This window comes from Rhinatrema bivittatum, chromosome 19, assembly GCF_901001135.1.
Source record: "Rhinatrema bivittatum chromosome 19, aRhiBiv1.1, whole genome shotgun sequence".
Taxonomy (NCBI): domain Eukaryota; kingdom Metazoa; phylum Chordata; class Amphibia; order Gymnophiona; family Rhinatrematidae; genus Rhinatrema; species Rhinatrema bivittatum.
Window position 1 is genome coordinate 24,230,406 of NC_042633.1, and position 18,921 is coordinate 24,249,326.

The 18,921-nt window shown below is 56.4% G+C and overlaps 2 protein-coding genes across 3 annotated transcripts in view; one reads left to right on the top strand and one right to left on the bottom strand.

Annotated features, from left to right (window-relative positions):
* Positions 1-13,570, top strand: part of MYBPC2 (myosin binding protein C, fast type) — a 55,294-nt gene extending 41,724 nt beyond the window's left edge. For both annotated transcript variants that reach the window (XM_029585733.1, XM_029585732.1), the window contains 9 exons: positions 2,125-2,292; positions 3,226-3,314; positions 5,370-5,565; positions 5,951-6,090; positions 7,027-7,186; positions 10,137-10,273; positions 10,768-10,954; positions 11,317-11,359; positions 12,571-13,570. In XM_029585733.1, coding sequence (XP_029441593.1) covers positions 2,125-2,292; positions 3,226-3,314; positions 5,370-5,565; positions 5,951-6,090; positions 7,027-7,186; positions 10,137-10,273; positions 10,768-10,954; positions 11,317-11,327 — 1,088 coding nt within the window. In that variant the 3' untranslated portion in view covers positions 11,328-11,359; positions 12,571-13,570. The remainder of the gene's footprint in view (positions 1-2,124; positions 2,293-3,225; positions 3,315-5,369; positions 5,566-5,950; positions 6,091-7,026; positions 7,187-10,136; positions 10,274-10,767; positions 10,955-11,316; positions 11,360-12,570) is intronic.
* Positions 13,571-15,114: 1,544 nt separating this feature from the next.
* LOC115081213 (ferritin heavy chain B-like) lies at positions 15,115-17,426 on the bottom strand. Its single transcript, XM_029585742.1, has 4 exons — positions 17,219-17,426; positions 15,993-16,139; positions 15,719-15,844; positions 15,115-15,363 (listed from the first exon to the last, which is right to left on the bottom strand). Exons 1-4 carry the CDS (start codon positions 17,318-17,320, stop codon positions 15,208-15,210), a joined length of 531 nt encoding a protein of 176 aa, XP_029441602.1. The 5' UTR covers positions 17,321-17,426; the 3' UTR covers positions 15,115-15,207.
* Between the last annotated feature and the right edge of the window lie 1,495 nt (positions 17,427-18,921).

The following is an 18,921-nucleotide window of genomic DNA, read 5'->3' on the forward strand; positions in this document are numbered from 1 at the left end:
GCCCCTCCCTTCTAATGTTAAATCACAAAGCTTGACTTGCAAATATCTCCTCCATGGTCTCCTGTCAGACAGACCTGGCTATGTGAGCACCTGCGTTTGCTCTAGCACACCCAGTTACTACTATACTTCCCGCCTGCCAGACAGACCCGGCTCCCTGAGTGCCTGCGTTTGCTCTAGCACTTCCAGTTACTATTGTACTCCCAGCCTGCCAGACAGACCCGGCTCCCTGCGTTTGCTCTAGCACATCCAGTTATTACTGTACTCCCAGCCTGCCAGACAGACTCGGCTCCCTGAGCACCTGCGTTTGCTCTACCACATCCAGTTATTACTGTACTCCCAGCCTGCCAGACAGACCCGGCTCCCTGAGTGCCTGCGTTTGCTCTAGCACATCCAGTTATTACTGTACTCCCAGCCTGCCAGACAGACCCGGCTCCCTGAGCGCCTGCATTTGCTCTAGCACTTAAAGTTATTACTGTACTCCCAGCCTGCCAGACAGACCCAGCTGCTTTAATTGCAGCCCATGTCCACATCCTAGGCTCTGCTCCCTAAAAAAAAAGTTTACACACCTTCCAATTTACCTGCTTTTGTCTTCGCTTCTTCTCTTTCGTGCCCATTTCATTTCCCCATATGCTCCTTGGGATGATATCCAACCAGACAGTGGCAGGAGCGGGATGGAATAAAGCTGGTACCCAGGTCTTTCCTACTTCTTACTATGAGCTCGACACCGGCTGGGTAAATCGGAATAAGATGTGGAGGGGAGCAGGGTCTCCCTTATACATAAGAGCTGGCATGGATTGCTCCCCTCTCATTCTGCTCGTGTGGTCCCCTTTTAGTTCTTACCCTAAACACGCTCACCGTCTCCTCTCCAGAGCTGGCTTCCTGGCCCCAAAACACGAAGGTGCGGCCGCAGATCCAAGCTAACCTCCACCGACCTGTGATTCAAAAACCAGAGCTTCAGGAAACCGCAGAAAGTTAGGATTAGGAATGTTCTAGAGAAAACAACGAATGATGTCTACATTAAAAAGTACAGGGAGTACAGGAATTATATTATCAAGGCAAAGTTCTACTCAGATATATAGGAATTAAAACCCCACCCTGGCCCTGTGTCAGCCGTATGCCTGTGTCGAGGCTATTTCTTTACACTTAAAAATAAAATATTTAAAAAAAAAAAACCAAGCTGTAAAGCAGAACCCAAACCAGAGAAGCATAAATGTCGCATGCAGCATAAACCGTCTTTGTGCTAATTGCTGACGCTTCCTCAAGACTGGGACCCAGAAGGTTTCTGAAAGGCACCAGGTTCCCACTGATGGCCCTGCACTGCCACCCTCACCCCTGGCGACCCCCTGCCACCGCCCACCCCATGCACCTCTGGGTTCATCCCTCCAGCAGCTGCCCCGGGAGGGCATTCCAGGCATCCGCCACCCTTTCCGGGAAACGCTGGCCCTCAGTCTGCCCCCCTTGGAGCCTCGTGCCATGACCTCGAGTTTGAGATCTTTATTTACATGGGAAAAGCTTTTGCTTCCTGTGCAGTGTTTATGCCTTTCAGGACCAGGGGAGGAGGAGAGACCAGTGGGACCCTCTGGAAAAAGAATTTGGGTTTCAACCTCAGGGGCAACTGTGACACACTGGAAGGAACCAGACCCAATGCCCTTCCTGTCCCCATCACCACCATCACAGTGAGAGAAACAGGGAGGCATGTGGCTCTTCCTGCCAAGCAGGCTGCTCCTGGCCTCTCTCCCTCCCTCCCACTAGTGCTGAGATGCCCGGGGAGGTGGAAGGGCAGGATCTCACCCTGATGTCTGTCCTCCTCTGGTGCTGAGATGCCCGGGGAGGTGGAAGGGCAGGATCTCACCCTGATGTCTGTCCTCCTGTGGTGCTGAGATGCCCGGGGAGGTGGAAGGGCAGGATCTCACCCTGATGTCTGTCCTCCTGTGGTGCTGAGATGCCCGGGAAGGTGGAAGGGCAGGATCTCACCCTGATGTCTGTCCTCCTGTGGTGCTGAGATGCCCGGGGAGGTGGAAGGGCAGGATCTCACCCTGATGTCTGTCCTCCTCTGGTGCTGAGATGCCCGGGGAGGTGGAAGGGCAGGATCTCACCCTGATGTCTCCCTCTCTGTCTGTGCAGCCTCGGAGTGGATCGTGGGCAATGATCAGCTGGTGGAACGCTGCGGGTTCACGGTGAAGGGTCTGCCCACAGGACAGAAGGTCACCTTCCGGGTGCGGACAGTGAACATTGCCGGGAAGAGCGAGCCTGCCACCCTAGCCCAGCCCGTGACCATCCGGGAGATCCTGGGTGAGTATCCCCTGCCATCCTTCCGTATCCACCCCTCTATTCTGACACCTACCCTACATCCTTACCTGCCTCAGCCTGTCTGTCTGCCCATCTCCCATCTGTCTGTCTCGCTTCCACTGCCTTCTCCAGCTGTATGCCCCACATCCTTTGTCTGTCTGTCTCCTTCTTCACTCTGGGGCCGATGCAATAAAGAGCGCCCAGCCTAACTCACGGGTTTACACGCAGTTAGACGCGCATTTTGGGCGCGCTAGATTAGCACCCAATGCAATAAGGAGGTCAGCGTGCCCAAACAAATGCGTAGCCGATAGCGCCCATCACGTGTAAATTTCATGTAGACGAGGCTATTAGCTATTACCCCCTTGATGCAGGAAATTGCTGGGCCCCCAACACGCGCTTTTTAACGCAGCGAAATTAACTGCAGCCCCGGAGGTGGCGTTGAGTCAATCCGCGCGTCAAGGGTTGTGAGAAAATTAAAAACACGGTCCTCTCTGGTTCCTCCTGCTCAGTATCATTGTGACCCTTAAATGTACTACTTGTGACGTTGAAAAGTAACTGTATGTTGACTTGATTTAAAAAATAAAAATTCTTCTGGACGCACAGTTCAGGCGCCCAGAGCAAGGGGCAATTAGCGTCTTCAGCAACCTCAGCAAAATCAGCCTGAAGAAGCGGGAGGAAAACCATCGCGCGTACTGTGGGCTCCTGATGCATTTGAGCACCAGGGATGCACAATTCTCCCCTCGCGCGGCCTTTTTTACGCAGTCCCTCATTTAAATACTGCAGCGGGCGCCCGGGGGATGTGGCTGCCTGCGTGTTAGGGAAGCGGGCGCGCGATACGCGCGCCTGTTTTCAGCGCACGTCTTTTTGCATCGGCCCCTCTCTGTCCCTGTCTGTCATTGTCTGTGTAATTCATTCTCTCTCTGCTTTCAATTTCAGAACAACCAAAGATCCGTCTGCCTCGGCAGCTCAGGCAAACCTACATCAGGAAAGTGGGAGAGCAAATTAATCTGCTGATTCCATTCCAGGTAATGGGAAGCCCAGGGCACTGCTGGGAGGAAGCTCACACTGCCAGGGTCCCTCCAGGGCACTGCTGGGAGGAAGCTCACACTGCCAGGGTCCCTCCAGGGCACTGCTGGGAGGAAGCTCACACTGCTGGGGGGGGGGTGTCCCTCCAGGGCACTGCTGGGAGGAAGCTCACACTGCTGGGGGGGGGTGTCCCTCCAGGGCACTGCTGGGAGGAAGCTCACACTGCCGGGGTCCCTCCAGGGCACTGCTGGGAGGAAGCTCACACTGCTGGGGGGGGTGTCCCTCAAGGGCACTGCTGGGAGGAAGCTCACACTGCCGGGGTCCCTCCAGGGCACTGCTGGGAGGAAGCTCACACTGCTGGGGGGGTGTCCCTCAAGGGCACTGCTGGGAGGAAGCTCACACTGCCGGGGTCCCTCCAGGGCACTGCTGGGAGGAAGCTCACACTGCTGGGGGGGGGGGTGTCCCTCCAGGGCACTGCTGGGAGGAAGCTCACACTGCTGGGGGGGGGTGTCCCTCCAGGGCACTGCTGGGAGGAAGCTCACACTGCCGGGGTCCCTCCAGGGCACTGCTGGGAGGAAGCTCACACTGCTGGGGGGGGTGTCCCTCAAGGGCACAGCTGGGAGGAAGCTCACACTGCCGGGGTCCCTCCAGGGCACTGCTGGGAGGAAGCTCACACTGCTGGGGGGGGTGTCCCTCCAGGGCACTGCTGGGAGGAAGCTCACACTGCCGGGGTCCCTCCAGGGCACTGCTGGGAGGAAGCTCACACTGCCAGGGTCCCTCCAGGGCACTGCTGGGAGGAAGCTCACACTGCTGGGGGGGGGGGTGTCCCTCCAGGGCACTGCTGGGAGGAAGCTCACACTGCCGGGGTCCCTCCAGGGCACTGCTGGGAGGAAGCTCACACTGATGGGATCCCTCCAGGGCACTGCTGGGAGGAAGCTCACACTGTGGGGGTCCCTCCAGGGCACTGCTGGGAGGAAGCTCACACTGCGGGGGTCCCTCTAGGGCACTGCTGGGAGGAAGCTCACACTGCGGTGGTCCCTCCAGGGCACTGCTGGGAGGAAGCTCACACTGCTGGAGTACCTCCAGGGCACTGCTGGGAGGAAGCTCACACTGCTGGAGTCTCCTCCAGGGTAATGCTGGGAGGAAGCTCACACTGCTGGAGTACCTCCAGGGCACTGCTGGGAGGAAGCTCACACTGCCGGAGTACCTCCAGGGCACTGCTGGGAGGAAGCTCACACTGCCGGGGTCCCTCCAGGGCACTGCTGGGAGGAAGCTCACACTGCGGGGGTTCCTCCAGGGCAATGCTGGGAGGAAGCTCACACTGCTGGAGTACCTCCAGGGCACTGCTGGGAGGAAGCTCACACTGCCGGGGTCCCTCCAGGGCACTGCTGGGAGGAAGCTCACACTGCCGGGGTCCCTCCAGGGCACTGCTGGGAGGAAGCTCACACTGCGGGGGTTCCTCCAGGGCAATGCCGGGTTTCCTCGTCCCTGCCCCTCGCTCACAGGGTCGGGTCAGAGAGAAAGTCGCCAGCCCGAATGGTCTCCTTTGTGCTAAACAGAAGGACAGCGCTCATGGGGAAAGCTTGGAAGATATTCTCAGTCTCCAGGGGCAGCTTTCTTTCAAAGGATTCTTTGGAAATCGATTGCAAATCGGGAAGGCGTTTCCGCCTGGAACATGAAATTGAGAATGCGTTTCGTCTCCCTGGTCCTTAAAAGCTCGTCTGTAAGACGTGGAAGGCGCAGTCCTTCCTAGAGAAATGCACTTGGAGGATCAGAGCGTGTTGGACGGACAGAGCTGAAGCCGAGTGTGCTGGGTGAGTCCGGGCAACCTAGGAGACAGGATGGCGGGCTCCGTGGACCAGCGTGGCACCTCCTTACGCTCTTAGCTGACAGATGTCCAACCTTGCTGGAAACCCAGTGCGCCTTCACGATGCCAAGGGCTGTATTCACAACCTTTTCATGAGATAAACCCCAGTGTACGATGTGGTGGTGGTGGTGTCCTCGACGCCAAAAAAAAAAAAAAAAAGGTCTGAGTGCGTGTTACTGCTCCACAGGGGAAGCCCAGGCCAAAGGTCACCTGGACGAAGGAAGAGAAGCCACTGGACCCAAAGCAGGTGAACCTGAGGACTTCGGAGGTGGACACCATCCTCTTCATCAGATCCGCCGAGCGCTCGCACTCCGGAAAGTACCAGCTCCGCGTGCAGATCGAGAACATGCAGGACGAGGCCACCGTGAACATCCGGGTGGTGGGTGAGTGCCGGCCGCCGAATTCGGGGGGGGAAGGGGGGGGAGGGGCTCCAGGGCAGCCCTCAGGCCCAAGTGGGACGTCTGTGTGCTGGGCCAGCGCTGACACACGCAGCAGAGCACATCCCAAGAATTTATGGACCCCCCCCAAGCCATAGAGCAGGATCAGACGGACACCCCCCTCTCTCTCCCCAAGCACGGAGACTGACTCTGCTCCCTCACATCCCCGTATCCATCGGCCTCGCTCGCTCTCTATAAGGATGTTACAGAGGGTCCGGCCCTGTCCGCTCCCCCCCTTCACCCTGTATTTCTCAATCCTTCTCTCAATCTCTGCCTGTGTCTCCCTCTCCTCCTCACTCTGGTTTATTCTCTCCCCCCCCCCCCCCCATAGAGAAGGCCGGTCCTGCCGTTGCGGTCACCGTGAAGGAGGTCTGGGGCTTTAATGCGCTGATCGAGTGGCAGCCCCCCAAGGACAACGGCAACTCAGAGATCACTGGTTATACCATCCAGAAGGCAGACAAGAAAACCATGGTAAGGGAGGGGAGGGCGAGGCCACCCGTGCATGGGGAGGGGAGGGCCACTATGGACTTTGATCATTGTGCTTCTCAGCTCAAGCAGGACCCGTGAGATTGCATAAAGCCTTGGGGTGAAGTTAGCAGGGAAGGGGGGGGGTGGGGGCTGCATCCCAGTGCATTTTGCTGGCTCTAAGTGGTTGGAAAAGCAGGACTACGGATCCCAGAATGCATTAGGCCTCTGGGAATGCAGGAGCTTCGGAGACCACAGCAGTTTCTTCAGCTGCGGCTGCGAGGCCAAAGGCAGGAAGGCGACCTCAGGAGGTGTGGAGTGGAGATTAAGCCTCAGCTGGAGAGAACTGGCAGGAGCTTGACAGCTGGAGGTGGGAATGGGGCAGGGAGAGCCCTAGCCCTCCACAAACCTTAGGAAAGCAACCACTTCCCTCACCTGCCAGTTCAGCAGTGGGGTGCGCCTCGTCCATTGCCAGGAGATGGGGCAGGCAGCGCCGACTCTGTCTCCAGTGCATCCAGGCCAGTCCTTGCAGGAAGGGAAATACAATAACGTACAAGATGTTAAAATAAAGACGACGCAGGATTCCCAAGTCGCTCTAGCCCAGACCAGTATCCCCCCCCCCCCCCCCTTCTCAAGTCTCCTGCCTCTCCTCCACGCCACACCTCTGACCACCCCATAAATCCTCCACCAGCCTTGCAGCCACAGCTAGAGAGAGGACCTGCATGGGCTCTGAGGCTCTCGCTCGCCCTGCCAAGACCCCCCCACCAGGATATTTCCAAGATGGATGTAGCCACGATGGTAGCCGGGATTTCAGAAGGAGAAGGCAGCGGGTTGGCCTGCAATCTCTGGCCTTGCTGGTGCAGGGGCGCGCTGCAGTCCGGTTCTGGTTAATGGCCTCCTCGCCTCACTGTCCCTCTCCCCTTCCTCACCACCCCCATCCAGGAATGGTTCACCGTCTATGAGCACAATCGCCAGACCCGCTGCACGGTCTCTGACCTCATCATGGGCAATGAATATTACTTCCGGGTGTTCAGCGAGAACGTGTGCGGTCTCAGCGACCTACCAGGCGTGTCCAAGAACACCGCTTACATTCATAAGACAGGTAAGACGGGGGAGAAGGGGGCCTGGCTGTGACTTGCCAGAGCTACGGAGACAGAGACTAGATAAAGTGACTCCCCCCAGGGTCACACACAGAGAGTCAGTGGCAGAGCCGAGGATTGGAGCTCAGGCACAGGGAGATAAAGTGACTCCCCCCAGGGTCACACACAGAGAGTCAGTGGCAGAGCCGGGGATTGAAGCTCAGGCACAGGGAGATAAAGTGACTCCCCCCAGGGTCACACACAGAGAGTCAGTGACAGAGCCGGGGATGAGAGCTGAGGCACAGGGAGATAAAGTGACTCCCTCGGGGTCACACACAGAGAGTCAGTGGCAGAGCCGAGGATTGGAGCTCAGGCACAGGGAGATAAAGTGACTCCCCCCAGGGTCCCACACAGAGAGTCAGTGGCAGAGCCGAGGATTGGAGCTCAGGCACAGGGAGATAAAGTGACTCCCCCCAGGACCACACACAGAGAGTCAGTGACAGAGCCGGGGATTAGAGCTGAGGCACAGGGAGATAAAGTGACTCCCCCAGGGTCACACACAGAGAGTCAGTGGCAGAGCCGAGGATTGGAGCTCAGGCACAGGGAGATAAAGTGACTCCCCCCCAGGGTCCCACACAGAGAGTCAGTGGCAGAGCCGAGGATTGGAGCTCAGGCACAGGGAGATAAAGTGACTCCCCCCAGGGTCACACACAGAGAGTCAGTGGCAGAGCCGAGGATTAGAGCTGAGGCACAGGGAGATAAAGTGACTCCCCCCAGGGTCACACACAGAGAGTCAGTGGCAGAGCCGAGGATTAGAGCTGAGGCACAGGGAGATAAAGTGACTCCCCCCAGGGTCCCACACAGAGAGTCAGTGGCAGAGCCGAGGATTGGAGCTCAGGCACAGGGAGATAAAGTGACTCCCCCCAGGGTCCCACACAGAGAGTCAGTGGCAGAGCCGAGGATTGGAGCTCAGGCACAGGGAGATAAAGTGACTCCCCCCAGGGTCACACACAGAGAGTCAGTGGCAGAGCCGAGGATTGGAGCTCAGGCACAGGGAGATAAAGTGACTCCTCCCAGGGTCACACACAGAGAGTCAGTGACAGAGCCGGGGATTGGAGCTGAGGCACAGGGAGATAAAATGACTCCTCCCCCAGGGTCACACACAGAGAGTCAGTGACAGAGCCAGGGATTAGAGCTGAGGTACAGGGAGATAAAGTGACTCCCCCAGGGTCACACACAGAGAGTCAGTGGCAGAGCCGAGGATTGGAGCTGAGGCACAGGGAGATAAAGTGACTCCCCCCAGGATCACACACAGAGAGTCAGTGACAGAGCCGGGGATTAGAGCTGAGGCACAGGGAGATAAAGTGACTCCCCCAGGGTCACACACAGAGAGTCAGTGACAGAGCCGGGGATTAGAGCTGAGGTACAGGGAGATAAAGTGATTCCCCCCAGGACCACACACAGAGAGTCAGTGACAGAGCCGGGGATTAGAGCTGAGGCACAGGGAGATAAAGTGACTCCCCCCAGGGTCCCACACAGAGAGTCAGTGGCAGAGCCGAGGATTGGAGCTCAGGCACAGGGAGATAAAGTGACTCCTCCCAGGGTCACACACAGAGAGTCAGTGACAGAGCCGGGGATTGGAGCTGAGGCACAGGGAGATAAAGTGACTCCCCCCAGGGTCACACACAGAGAGTCAGTGGCAGAGCCGAGGATTGGAGCTCAGGCACAGGGAGATAAAGTGACTCCCCCCAGGGTCCCACACAGAGAGTCAGTGGCAGAGCCGAGGATTGGAGCTCAGGCACAGGGAGATAAAGTGACTCCCCCCAGGGTCACACACAGAGAGTCAGTGGCAGAGCCGAGGATTGGAGCTCAGGCACAGGGAGATAAAGTGACTCCTCCCAGGGTCACACACAGAGAGTCAGTGACAGAGCTGGGGATTAGAGCTGAGGTACAGGGAGATAAAGTGACTCCCCCCAGGACCACACACAGAGAGTCAGTGACAGAGCCGGGGATTAGAGCTGAGGCACAGGGAGATAAAGTGACTCCCCCAGGGTCACACACAGAGAGTCAGTGACAGAGCCGGGGATTAGAGCTGAGGCACAGGGAGATAAAGTGACTCCCCCAGGGTCACACACAGAGAGTCAGTGACAGAGCCGGGGATTAGAGCTGAGGCACAGGGGATAAAGTGACTCCCCCCAGGGTCACACACAGAGAGTCAGTGACAGAGCCGGGGATTAGAGCTGAGGCACGGGGAGATAAAGTGACTCCCCCCAGGGTCACACACAGAGAGTCAGTGGCAGAGCCGAGGATTAGAGCTGAGGCACAGGGAGATAAAGTGACTCCCCCCAGGGTCACACACAGAGAGTCAGTGACAGAGCCGGGGATTAGAGCTGAGGCACGGGGAGATAAAGTGACTCCCCCCAGGGTCACACACAGAGAGTCAGTGACAGAGCCGGGGATTGGAGCTGAGGCACAGGGAGATAAAGTGACTCCTCCCAGGGTCACACACAGAGAGTCAGTGACAGAGCCGGGGATTAGAGCTGAGGCACAGGGAGATAAAGTGACTCCTCCCAGGGTCAGACACAGAGAGTCAGTGACAGAGCCGGGGATTGGAGCTCAGGCACAGGGAGATAAAGTGACTCCCCCCAGGGTCACACACAGAGAGTCAGTGGTAGAGCCGAGGATTGGAGCTCAGGCACAGGGAGATAAAGTGACTCCCCCCAGGGTCACATGGAGAGTCAGTGACAGAGCCGGGGATTAGAGCTGAGGCACAGGGAGATAAAGTGACTCCCCCCAGGGTCACACACAGAGTCAGTGACAGAGCCGGGGATTAGAGCTGAGGCACAGGGAGATAAGTGACTCCCCCCAGGGTCACACACAGAGAGTCAGTGGCAGAGCCGAGGATTGGAGCTCAGGCACAGGGAGATAAAGTGACTCCCCCCAGAGGCTGAAATGAGATATTTCTCCTCCCAGGTCTCATCTACAAGCCTGCAGACTTCCAGGAACACAATTTCAGCATGGCTCCGAAGTTCCTCACGCCTCTGGTGGATCGCTCTGTGGTGGCAGGTTACTCCACTGCTCTGAACTGCGCAGTCCGAGGACACCCCAAGGTGAGTGTCACCCCTCTCCCCCCCCCCTAGGAGCACAGCCAGGAGAGCATAAACTGTGAATGTGATTGCGCTCCCCCCCTTTGTATTTGGGGCACAGAAGGCTGAAGGTGCGGTATAGGATTGGGGGTGAGAAACCAGAAGAGAGACCAGGCGGTGATCTCGAGACTGAGGCGGTTGTGGCCAGAGCCGGAGGGATGCTGGGGTGGTCAAGGAGAGGCCTAACCAGCAGGGAAAGGGAAGGTGATGATTCCCCTCCCCGCCCCCATTGGTGAGGCTTCACCCAGAGGACTGGATGATTGGGGGATCTTGTGGCTGGGAGGGGAGCTGGGGCTGATCTGCCCAGGATATCCTGTGGGCTGGCACACTCTAGGGCTGGCAGCCGGGCTCTCTCCTCAGAAGTGTGGACAGACTGGATGGGCCAGTAGGGTCATTTCCTGCTCTCATGCCTCCCCTTCCCACTCACTGTTCCTCCCTCCCTCCCCCTGCTCTTCCAGCCTCGGGTGATCTGGATGAAGAACAAGATGGAGATCAGAGATGACCCCAAATTCCTGATGAAGCACAACCAGGGGGTGCTGACCCTAAATATCCGGAAACCGAGTCCCTTTGATGGGGGCACCTACACCTGCAAAGCCATTAATGACCTGGGGGAGGCAGAGGTGGACTGCAAACTGGAGGTCAGAGGTAAGGGTACAGCAGGGGGCAAGGCCTACTGGCTGGAGGTCAGCGGTAGGGGTACAGATGAGGGCAAGGACTGTTGGCTGGAGGTCAGTGGTAAGGGTACAGCAGCAGGCAAGGACTGTCAGCTGCAGGGCAGAGGTAGGGGTACAGATGAGGGCAAGGACTGTCGGCTGGAGGTCAAAGGTCAGGTACAGCAGGGGGGGTGGGGGTCTACTAGCTGGAGGTCAGAGGTAAGGGCACAGCTGGAGGTCAGAGATACTCCAATGTCAAGGTGGGAGAGGGGGGCAGACCCCACCAGACAATGCCAGGCTTGCACTCTCCCCCACCCATCTCATGCACTCTCTCTCTCTCTTTCCCCCCCACAGTGCCCCAGTAACACCCCGTGCCACCAGCTGAGATGAAAGAGAGGTAAGTAAGTGTACTGCCTCCCAGCCCCTGACCCTCCAGTGCTGACCCTCTGATCTTTCAATACAGACCCACTGACCCTCCAGTGCCGACCCTCTGATCTTTCAATACAAACCCACTGACCCTCCAGTGCTGACCCTCTGATCTTTCAATACAGACCCCCTGACTCTCCAGTGCTGACCCTCTGATCTTTCAATACAGACCCACTGACCCTCCAGTGCTGACCCTCTGATCTTTCAATACAGACCCCCTGACCCTCCAGTGCTGACCCTCTGATCTTTCAATACAGACCCACTGACCCTCCAGTGCTGACCCTCTGATCTTTCAATACAGACCCACTGCCTCCCAGCCCCTGACCCTCCAGTGCTGACCCTCTGATCTTTCAATACAGACCCACTGACCCTCCAGTGCTGACCCTCTGATCTTTCAATACAGACCCACTGCCTCCCAGCCCCTGACCCTCCAGTGCTGACCCTCTGATCTTTCAATACAGACCCACTGACCCTCCAGTGCTGACCCTCTGATCTTTCAATACAGACCCACTGACCCTCCAGTGCTGACCCTCTGATCTTTCAATACAGACCCCCTGACCCTCCAGTGCTGACCCTCTGATCTTTCAATACAGACCCCCTGACCCTCCAGTGCTGACCCTCTGATCTTTCAATACAGACCCCCTGACCCTCCAGTGCTGACCCTCTGATCTTTCAATACAGACCCACTGACTCCCAGCCCCTGACCCTCCAGTGCTGACCCTCTGATCTTTCAATACAGACCCCCTGACCCTCCAGTGCTGACCCTCTGATCTTTCAATACAGACCCCCTGACCCTCCAGTGCTGACCCTCTGATCTTTCAATACAGACCCACTGCCTCCCAGCCCCTGACCCTGATCAATCTCCTGTCTCCCAGCATTGACTCACTGAGCCCTTGAACTAACCCACCGCTTCTCAGCGCCATCCTAACACCCGAGCCCCAGCAGCAATTCCTCGACCCTCCTGTTTTAGCTCAGGAATGCTCCCCAGGAGTGGCTGCACTGTACCCTCATGCTTAAGACACTGTGACTTCTGGGGATCCCAGAGGGACAAAATACCCCAGAACCATACAAACTGTAGCCGAGAGCCCCTCCTCCAGCCACCTCCCTCCCCAGGGCACACACCCTGTACCCTCAGCAGCTGGCGGTGCTGATCCCCTCTTCCCTCTCTTTTCTACCGTGCAGGTGACTGGCAGAATTCCCAGAATGGATTACATTTTACCTTTTGCCCTCTGCACCTCAGCAGCAGAAGACTGTGGGAGGACCAAGCCCACAGCCCAGTCTGGACGAGTGGCGTTATTATCAGCATAAGATGTCTTGTCTCGTCTTGCCCTCATTTTGTGGAGGGCTTCCCTTTGCATTTTGTGTTTAATTGTTGGCACTGTTTTCTGTGGCAGGATGTGCGAGTAGGTGACAGGAGGGGGCCACGTGGCAGAGCCTGGCACACGGGGGGGGGGGGGGGGGGGGGGGAATCATACAGAAATGTGGCACTCAGCTCCAGCCCAAGGGATGCACGAGCTGCCTCGTGTGGAACACCTTGCCTCATTCACTTTTCCAGGAGCACCCTCTGGGTCTAATTCTGGGGCGGGAAACTCAAAACCAAGTAGTTATTCAGCAGGAAAGAATCCGTTTGCTACCAGACCTGGCTCACTAGCACAGCACCAGATCCCACTAGGGAGGACACCGATCAGCAAGAGCAAGAATCTACTACTATCAGACATGGATCACTAGAACACCCCAGGTCCCACGTGCCAAGTAGTACCTGCGAGGGTTTGCTAGCTAATTCCTGTATCATTACCACAACAGATCAGATACACAGAGGATGCTCCTGGTGATTTCGGCACAGCACTCCCACGTGGGCCGCTCCTGGGGTTTAGGGTGCTGCACTCACAGGTGGGAATCCTTCAAGCCCCACCTCTCTCTAAAACCAACAAGCTAGGATCCAGCCCAGGAGGAGCTTCTCAGGAGGAGGGTGTGGCCTCTGTGATGGAACAAGCTAATCCCAGTGCATCCTGGGATGGTGGAGTGCTGCTTTATATCATGTACCTTTAACGTGTGAGGAGAGGCCTTTGGTAGGCTTCCTTGCAGATTTTTGGGATAATGTCTTAACATAGGTTGATTGTGTGCTGGGAATGGAGGAGGTCCTGTTCATGTGTAAATAAAATAAAGAACACGCATTCTGGGAGTTGTGGTGCCCCTTCCTGTCTGTGTGACACTAGCAGAGATACCTGCATGCCTGAGCAAGCACAGCGATCAGGACTTGTGGGCAGGGTTCATGGACACAGCGACTGTCAACCAGACAGGCTGGAGCAGCTCCAATCCTAGAGACACCGTAGCCCAGTACACCCAAAGCTACTCCCTCTGCTCCATCACTTAAGTGGCTCAAAAGATGCCACAGTGCTGCAGAGAGACTGGCACAGCCCCTCTAAAGCCAGCGGCCTTCCATCATGATAGCTGTAAAGCCTTGAAAACCCCCATTATAGAGCACCAGAGAAACCCAGCCTCTGAACTCAAGACATCCCCGCACACTACCTCAGACCCTAGAGGCTTGAAAGTCTGAGACTGCCTCTCATAATACCCCCAGACAGGATCACATCTTAAGTAACCCACCAGAGGGCTTCTCAGACACGAGCCACCCAGCCCCCTAAACCAGAGACAGCCTAGAGGGAGGAGCAGTGGGTGCCCCCTCTGTGGCTGATGGAGGGACAGGGCTGAGCCCCTGGATGGTTGCCAGACCACACATCTGTCAAACACCAGGATCAGGTGTCACTTCTCTTCTGTTTCAGAAGATAGAGGGAAGGGAGCAGGAGGAAAGGTGAGCCCTACCAACCCCTTCCATCAGGAAGATGCCCAGGTACTAGCTAGGGCTCCCCTCAATAGGAGCCTGTTCATCTCCCGAGTCCTAGTTATACAGAAGTGTTAACTTCTTGCCAGCTTAATTGAAAAGGCTGGCAGGGGTGAAGCTACCCAAATCATCCTACCTACCTCTTGTTTAGCACTGGAGCACAGACAAAAAAAAGCTGCTGGCACAGCACTTTAAGCTTCTCCTGCCCAGGGTTGACGCCGAGATAGGGCACACCCCCTTCATACCATCCCTGAAGTCAGGTACCTCCACAGCTAGATCTGCCTCCTTCCCATTACAATGGAAGCTCAATCTGGGCCATCCAGGCTGCCCAGCAAGCCAAGCGGCCACAGTGAGCTCCACTGTGCCTGCCAGCAGGCACAGCTTTGTTAGCATCTACTGCCCATGAGGTTGGTGGTGCAGCATGCATGGGACCCTCCTCTCTCCAGCCATGGTCTGTATGTATCTCCTGTAAGTGTTACCAAGAAGGGGGATAATTTTGTTACAAATGAGGACAATCCCAGGGTTAGACTCCCACCTATTGCCATGACGACAGCACCATTCCAAAACTGATTTCTTGACAGCCTGAAAGGAGACTGAGGTGCAGGGCTGTGAAGTAATGGATCCAGGGGCTATTTACCTCCATCACCCTGGCTATAGATCACACCTTGGCCTGTGTGCCAAATTCTGAACAGAGGGACAGGGTAGGCTAATGTAGTGGATTGCAACATAAATATAGTTTAGCAGGGGTAGAGAATGCTGTTGCGTTAGTAGGATTGTCAACTCAAGAGCCAGTATGAGTGGCTCTCCCCCCTCAGCAGAGGACAGGACTAAAGGCTGCACCCATAGAGACTCACCCCACCAGAGGAAGAGGACAGAGACCAGAATAATGCCAGAGTATTTATTGGAAGCTTTACAGTCAGATGCCACCCCCTTTACCATACCAGAGCAGGGACACAGTGAGCCCCCCCAGGCTGGATTTAGCTGCTCTTCTCCATGCTGTGCTTGTCAAACAGGTACTCGCCCATGCCATTCTGGGGCACCCCCAGGAGCTTCAGGTTGGTGATGTAGTCGCCCAGCTTCTTGATGGCCTTCACCTTTTCCTCCAGGTACTCATTCTCCAGGAAGTCACACAGCTGCAGTAAGAGGGAGAGAGAAGGGTTAATCCCTTCCCTGGTCTGGCCCAGTAGATGGGCCCCCTCCCACCAGTAATGGCTTCTAGACTGCTTCAGGTCAGGCCCCACCCCCTCCAATTGGTTTGGGGTAGCTTGCCCTTCCCTCCAGAAGCCCAGAGCCTTCTCAACTCTGCCCCTGTAGCCCACTTTGACCTTTCACCCCCCCCCCCCCCCCAGCAAGAATAGGGAGAAATGGAAAGTAGAGACCCTTGCAGCCTGAGCCAGAAGTTAAGGCAAGAGGCTGGGGGTTCCCCCATCAGGTTGGTGAGTTAGGTGTGGGGCTCCCTCCACCATCCTCTTTCTAGAGGATACTCACATGGGGATCACTCCTGTCCATGGCCAGTTTGTGCAGGTCCAGCAGGGCCTGGTTCACAGTCTTCTCCAGCTGAAGGGCAGTCCGCATGGCCTCCAGGGTGTTACCCCACTCGTCATGCTCTGGCTTCTGCAAGACAGGAGGGGAGAACAGTGTCAGGTCCAGCAGGATAAGAGCAAGTCTAGCCTCTGATTTCCAGCTTCAGACCTCCCTAAGCCTCCAGCATAGCTGCTCCCCAGATCCTGGACTACATGGTACTCCTCCCTGTGACCCTCACCTTGACATCCTGCAGCACGGCCCGGCCGCCTCGCTTGTTCTGGTATTTTAGGAACTTCTCCCCATGTTCCCACTCCTCGTGGCTCTGCTCCTTGAAGAACTCGGCCACGTGGTGCAGGGCCACGTCATCCCGGTCAAAGTAATAGGACTGGAGAGAAGATAGCATTGAGTTATTAGTAGCTCATAGCGAGCAAGAACATAGTATAGTATTGTCAGTAGAAAAAAAAACACACAAGAGTCCATCCAGTATCCCATGGCAGTAACTGCTACTCCATGCACCCTATCGCCTCTCAGAAGGACATTCCAGGCATCCACCAAAAAAAAAAAATCTTGATGTTTGTTCAGAGTTTTCCCCCCTTGGATTTTAAGTTTCATGACCCCTAATTCTACTACTTCCTGCCTCTCCAGGGGCAATCACCATAGAGAGAGAAAGACGTAGGAGGCACCTACCCCTCCCCCCTATACACACTCCCCTGGGGCAGTCACCATGGAGAGGAAGACATAGGAGGCACATAGCCCTCCCCCCCCATACAGGCTCCCCCAGGAGCAGTCACCATAGAGAGAAAGACATAGAAAGCATACACACTCCCCTGGGGCAGTCACCATGGAGAGGAAGACATAGGAGGCACATAGCCCTCCCCCCCCATACAGGCTCCCCCAGGAGCAGTCACCATAGAGAGAAAGACATAGAAAGCATACACACTCCCCTGGGGCAGTCACCATGGAGGGGAAGACATAGGAGGCACATAGCCCTCCCCCCCCATACAGGCTCCCCCAGGAGCAGTCACCATAGAGAGAAAGACATAGAAAGCATACACACTCCCCTGGGGCAGTCACCATGGAGGGGAAGACATAGGAGGCACATAGCCCTCCCCCCCCATACAGGCTCCCCCAGGAGCAGTCACCATAGAGAGAAAGACATAGAAAGCATACACACTCCCCTGGGGCAGTCACCATGGAGAGGAAGACATAGAAGGCATATAGCCCCTCCCCCTTCCCATACAGGCTCCCCCTGGGGCAGTCACCATGGAGAGGAAAACAGACAGCACCTAGCCCTCCACATGCTCTCTCCAGGGAGAGAGAAACATAGGAAATGCAGTCTTCCCCAGGGGGCATCCAGGAGAAATACAGAAGATACAGTCTCTCCCCACCCATACAGGGAAAGAGATAAGAGGTACATGCACACCCCCAAAAAGCAGGTAGCATGGAAAAACAAGACATACTCACCATGGAGAGATAGACATAGGAAGCATAGAGCTCCAGGTTCGCCATACGGTTGATGGCAGCTTCACAGTCATGGCTGAAGTTCTGGCGCAGCTGGGACTCCATGTCAGCAGGGAACAGTTTTAATTGGTAAAAGAGAGAAAGAGCAAAAAGTTAATGAGAGCACCCTGAGGCTGCTTCCGTTCAAACACTGTTGAAGCAAGAAGACAAACTCAGAGAGTACAAGCCAGGGGGCTGGTGGGAGCCCCTATATATACCTGAAGCCACAGGGCGTGGGCGGTGACTGACGCCTGCATCCTCCAATCCCAGCCTCCGGGAGCCAAGTCCCCGGGCAGGGAGGCGGAGCAGGGAGGTTCTGCTGACTCACCTTGCCCAGGTGAGCTCAGCTCCTGCTGCATCCCTGGCCCGCCCTGTGCTTTATGTCTGTTCTTGTAATGTATATTTTCGTAAACCGTTATGATGGCTCTACCAAATGACGGTATATAAAACTCAACAAATAAAGAAATAAATAATGGAAAGATTGTATATTATGTGCTTGCTGTTTATAACGAAATAAGAATTACCACCCCCCGGTCATACCTGGGGGGGGGGGGGGCATGCCATCTGAACAGATCCTGACTGGGCTGATCTGGGTCAGGGAGGCCCAGTCTTGTTCTGCTGGGCCCCTATCTCCAGGCAGAGATGATGCAAGGGGTAGGGGGAAACAGGCAATGGCCGGGCTGCCCAGCTAGGGGGGGGGAAAGGGGGGGGGGGTCCACACTGCCCTTTGAATGTCAGTCTGTGAGTATGCGAACATCAAGGCCGAAAAGGGGAGGTGGGCACCGAAATTCACCCTTGCCCTGGGCACTGTTTGCTCCGGCGGCTGCCCACCCGAGGCTCTTTCTCCTTACCCATGACACCAGCAGACAGTGACTGGCTGCAGGTGGCGCGATCGGTGAGAACACAGCCAGAGCTTCAGCAGCAACTGCCACTGTGCAGGAACAGGAAGCAAGAGAAAGATCCTGACTACTGGGAACCCTTGAAAAAGGGCCATGGTAACCCCTCCAGTCCCCAGTCCTTTCCCACAAGCCGCTCGCCAGCTGCATCATAATACCAAGAATGGGAGCGCGAGGAGGGAATCTTCTGGAACCTCTGCTTCCCCTTCCTCCACCGCCCCAGGATTTCCAGGAACACGCGTGGTTGCCCGTGTAAGCGGAGAAGAGCCATCTCCCCACTCTCCTGCTGTCACCGTGACTTGGCAAGGTCTACCTGACCCCCCTGGCCTGCTCAGGTGTCAGGGGCTCAGCTTACAGCAAGGTTTCATCAGCCTGCACCTGCCTCTCCTCCCTCCTCTGAGAATATCCCAAGTAAGTACATCAGCATCTTCTCTGTGCACTGGGTGTGCCGTGTACCTCCCGTGTGGCTGCCATGGCTCTCGTACGTGCTGTCAGCGCCGGCTCTAGCACAAAAGGTGCCCCAAGCAAAACATTGCACCCTGGTGGCTCTTCCATATAACAGGGGATGCCACTGGCACCCGTGGGATCCATCACCTCCCAGCACCACAAACGACTGCCTACCATGCCCTACCCAAAGGCCAGCACTGTGTCCCGTGTACCTCCTGTATACTGCCATGGCTCCTGTATGTGCCGTGTGCCACTCCTATGCTGCCATGGCTTTCATATGCGCAAGTCTCAGGCCCAACATGCAGTGTGTGGGGGTGGGCAGTG

Excerpts from the sequence above, each read along its gene's own strand:
- LOC115081213 (XM_029585742.1), bottom strand. The coding sequence starts at position 17,320 with ATGGAGTCCCAGCTGCGCCAGAACTTCAGCCATGACTGTGAAGCTGCC. Across the intron at positions 16,140-17,218 it reads CCTATGTCTATCTCTCCATG|TCCTATTACTTTGACCGGGA; the intron begins GTGAGTATGTCT and ends TCTTCTCTCCAG. Across the intron at positions 15,845-15,992 it reads CCGTGCTGCAGGATGTCAAG|AAGCCAGAGCATGACGAGTG; the intron begins GTGAGGGTCACA and ends CCTGTCTTGCAG.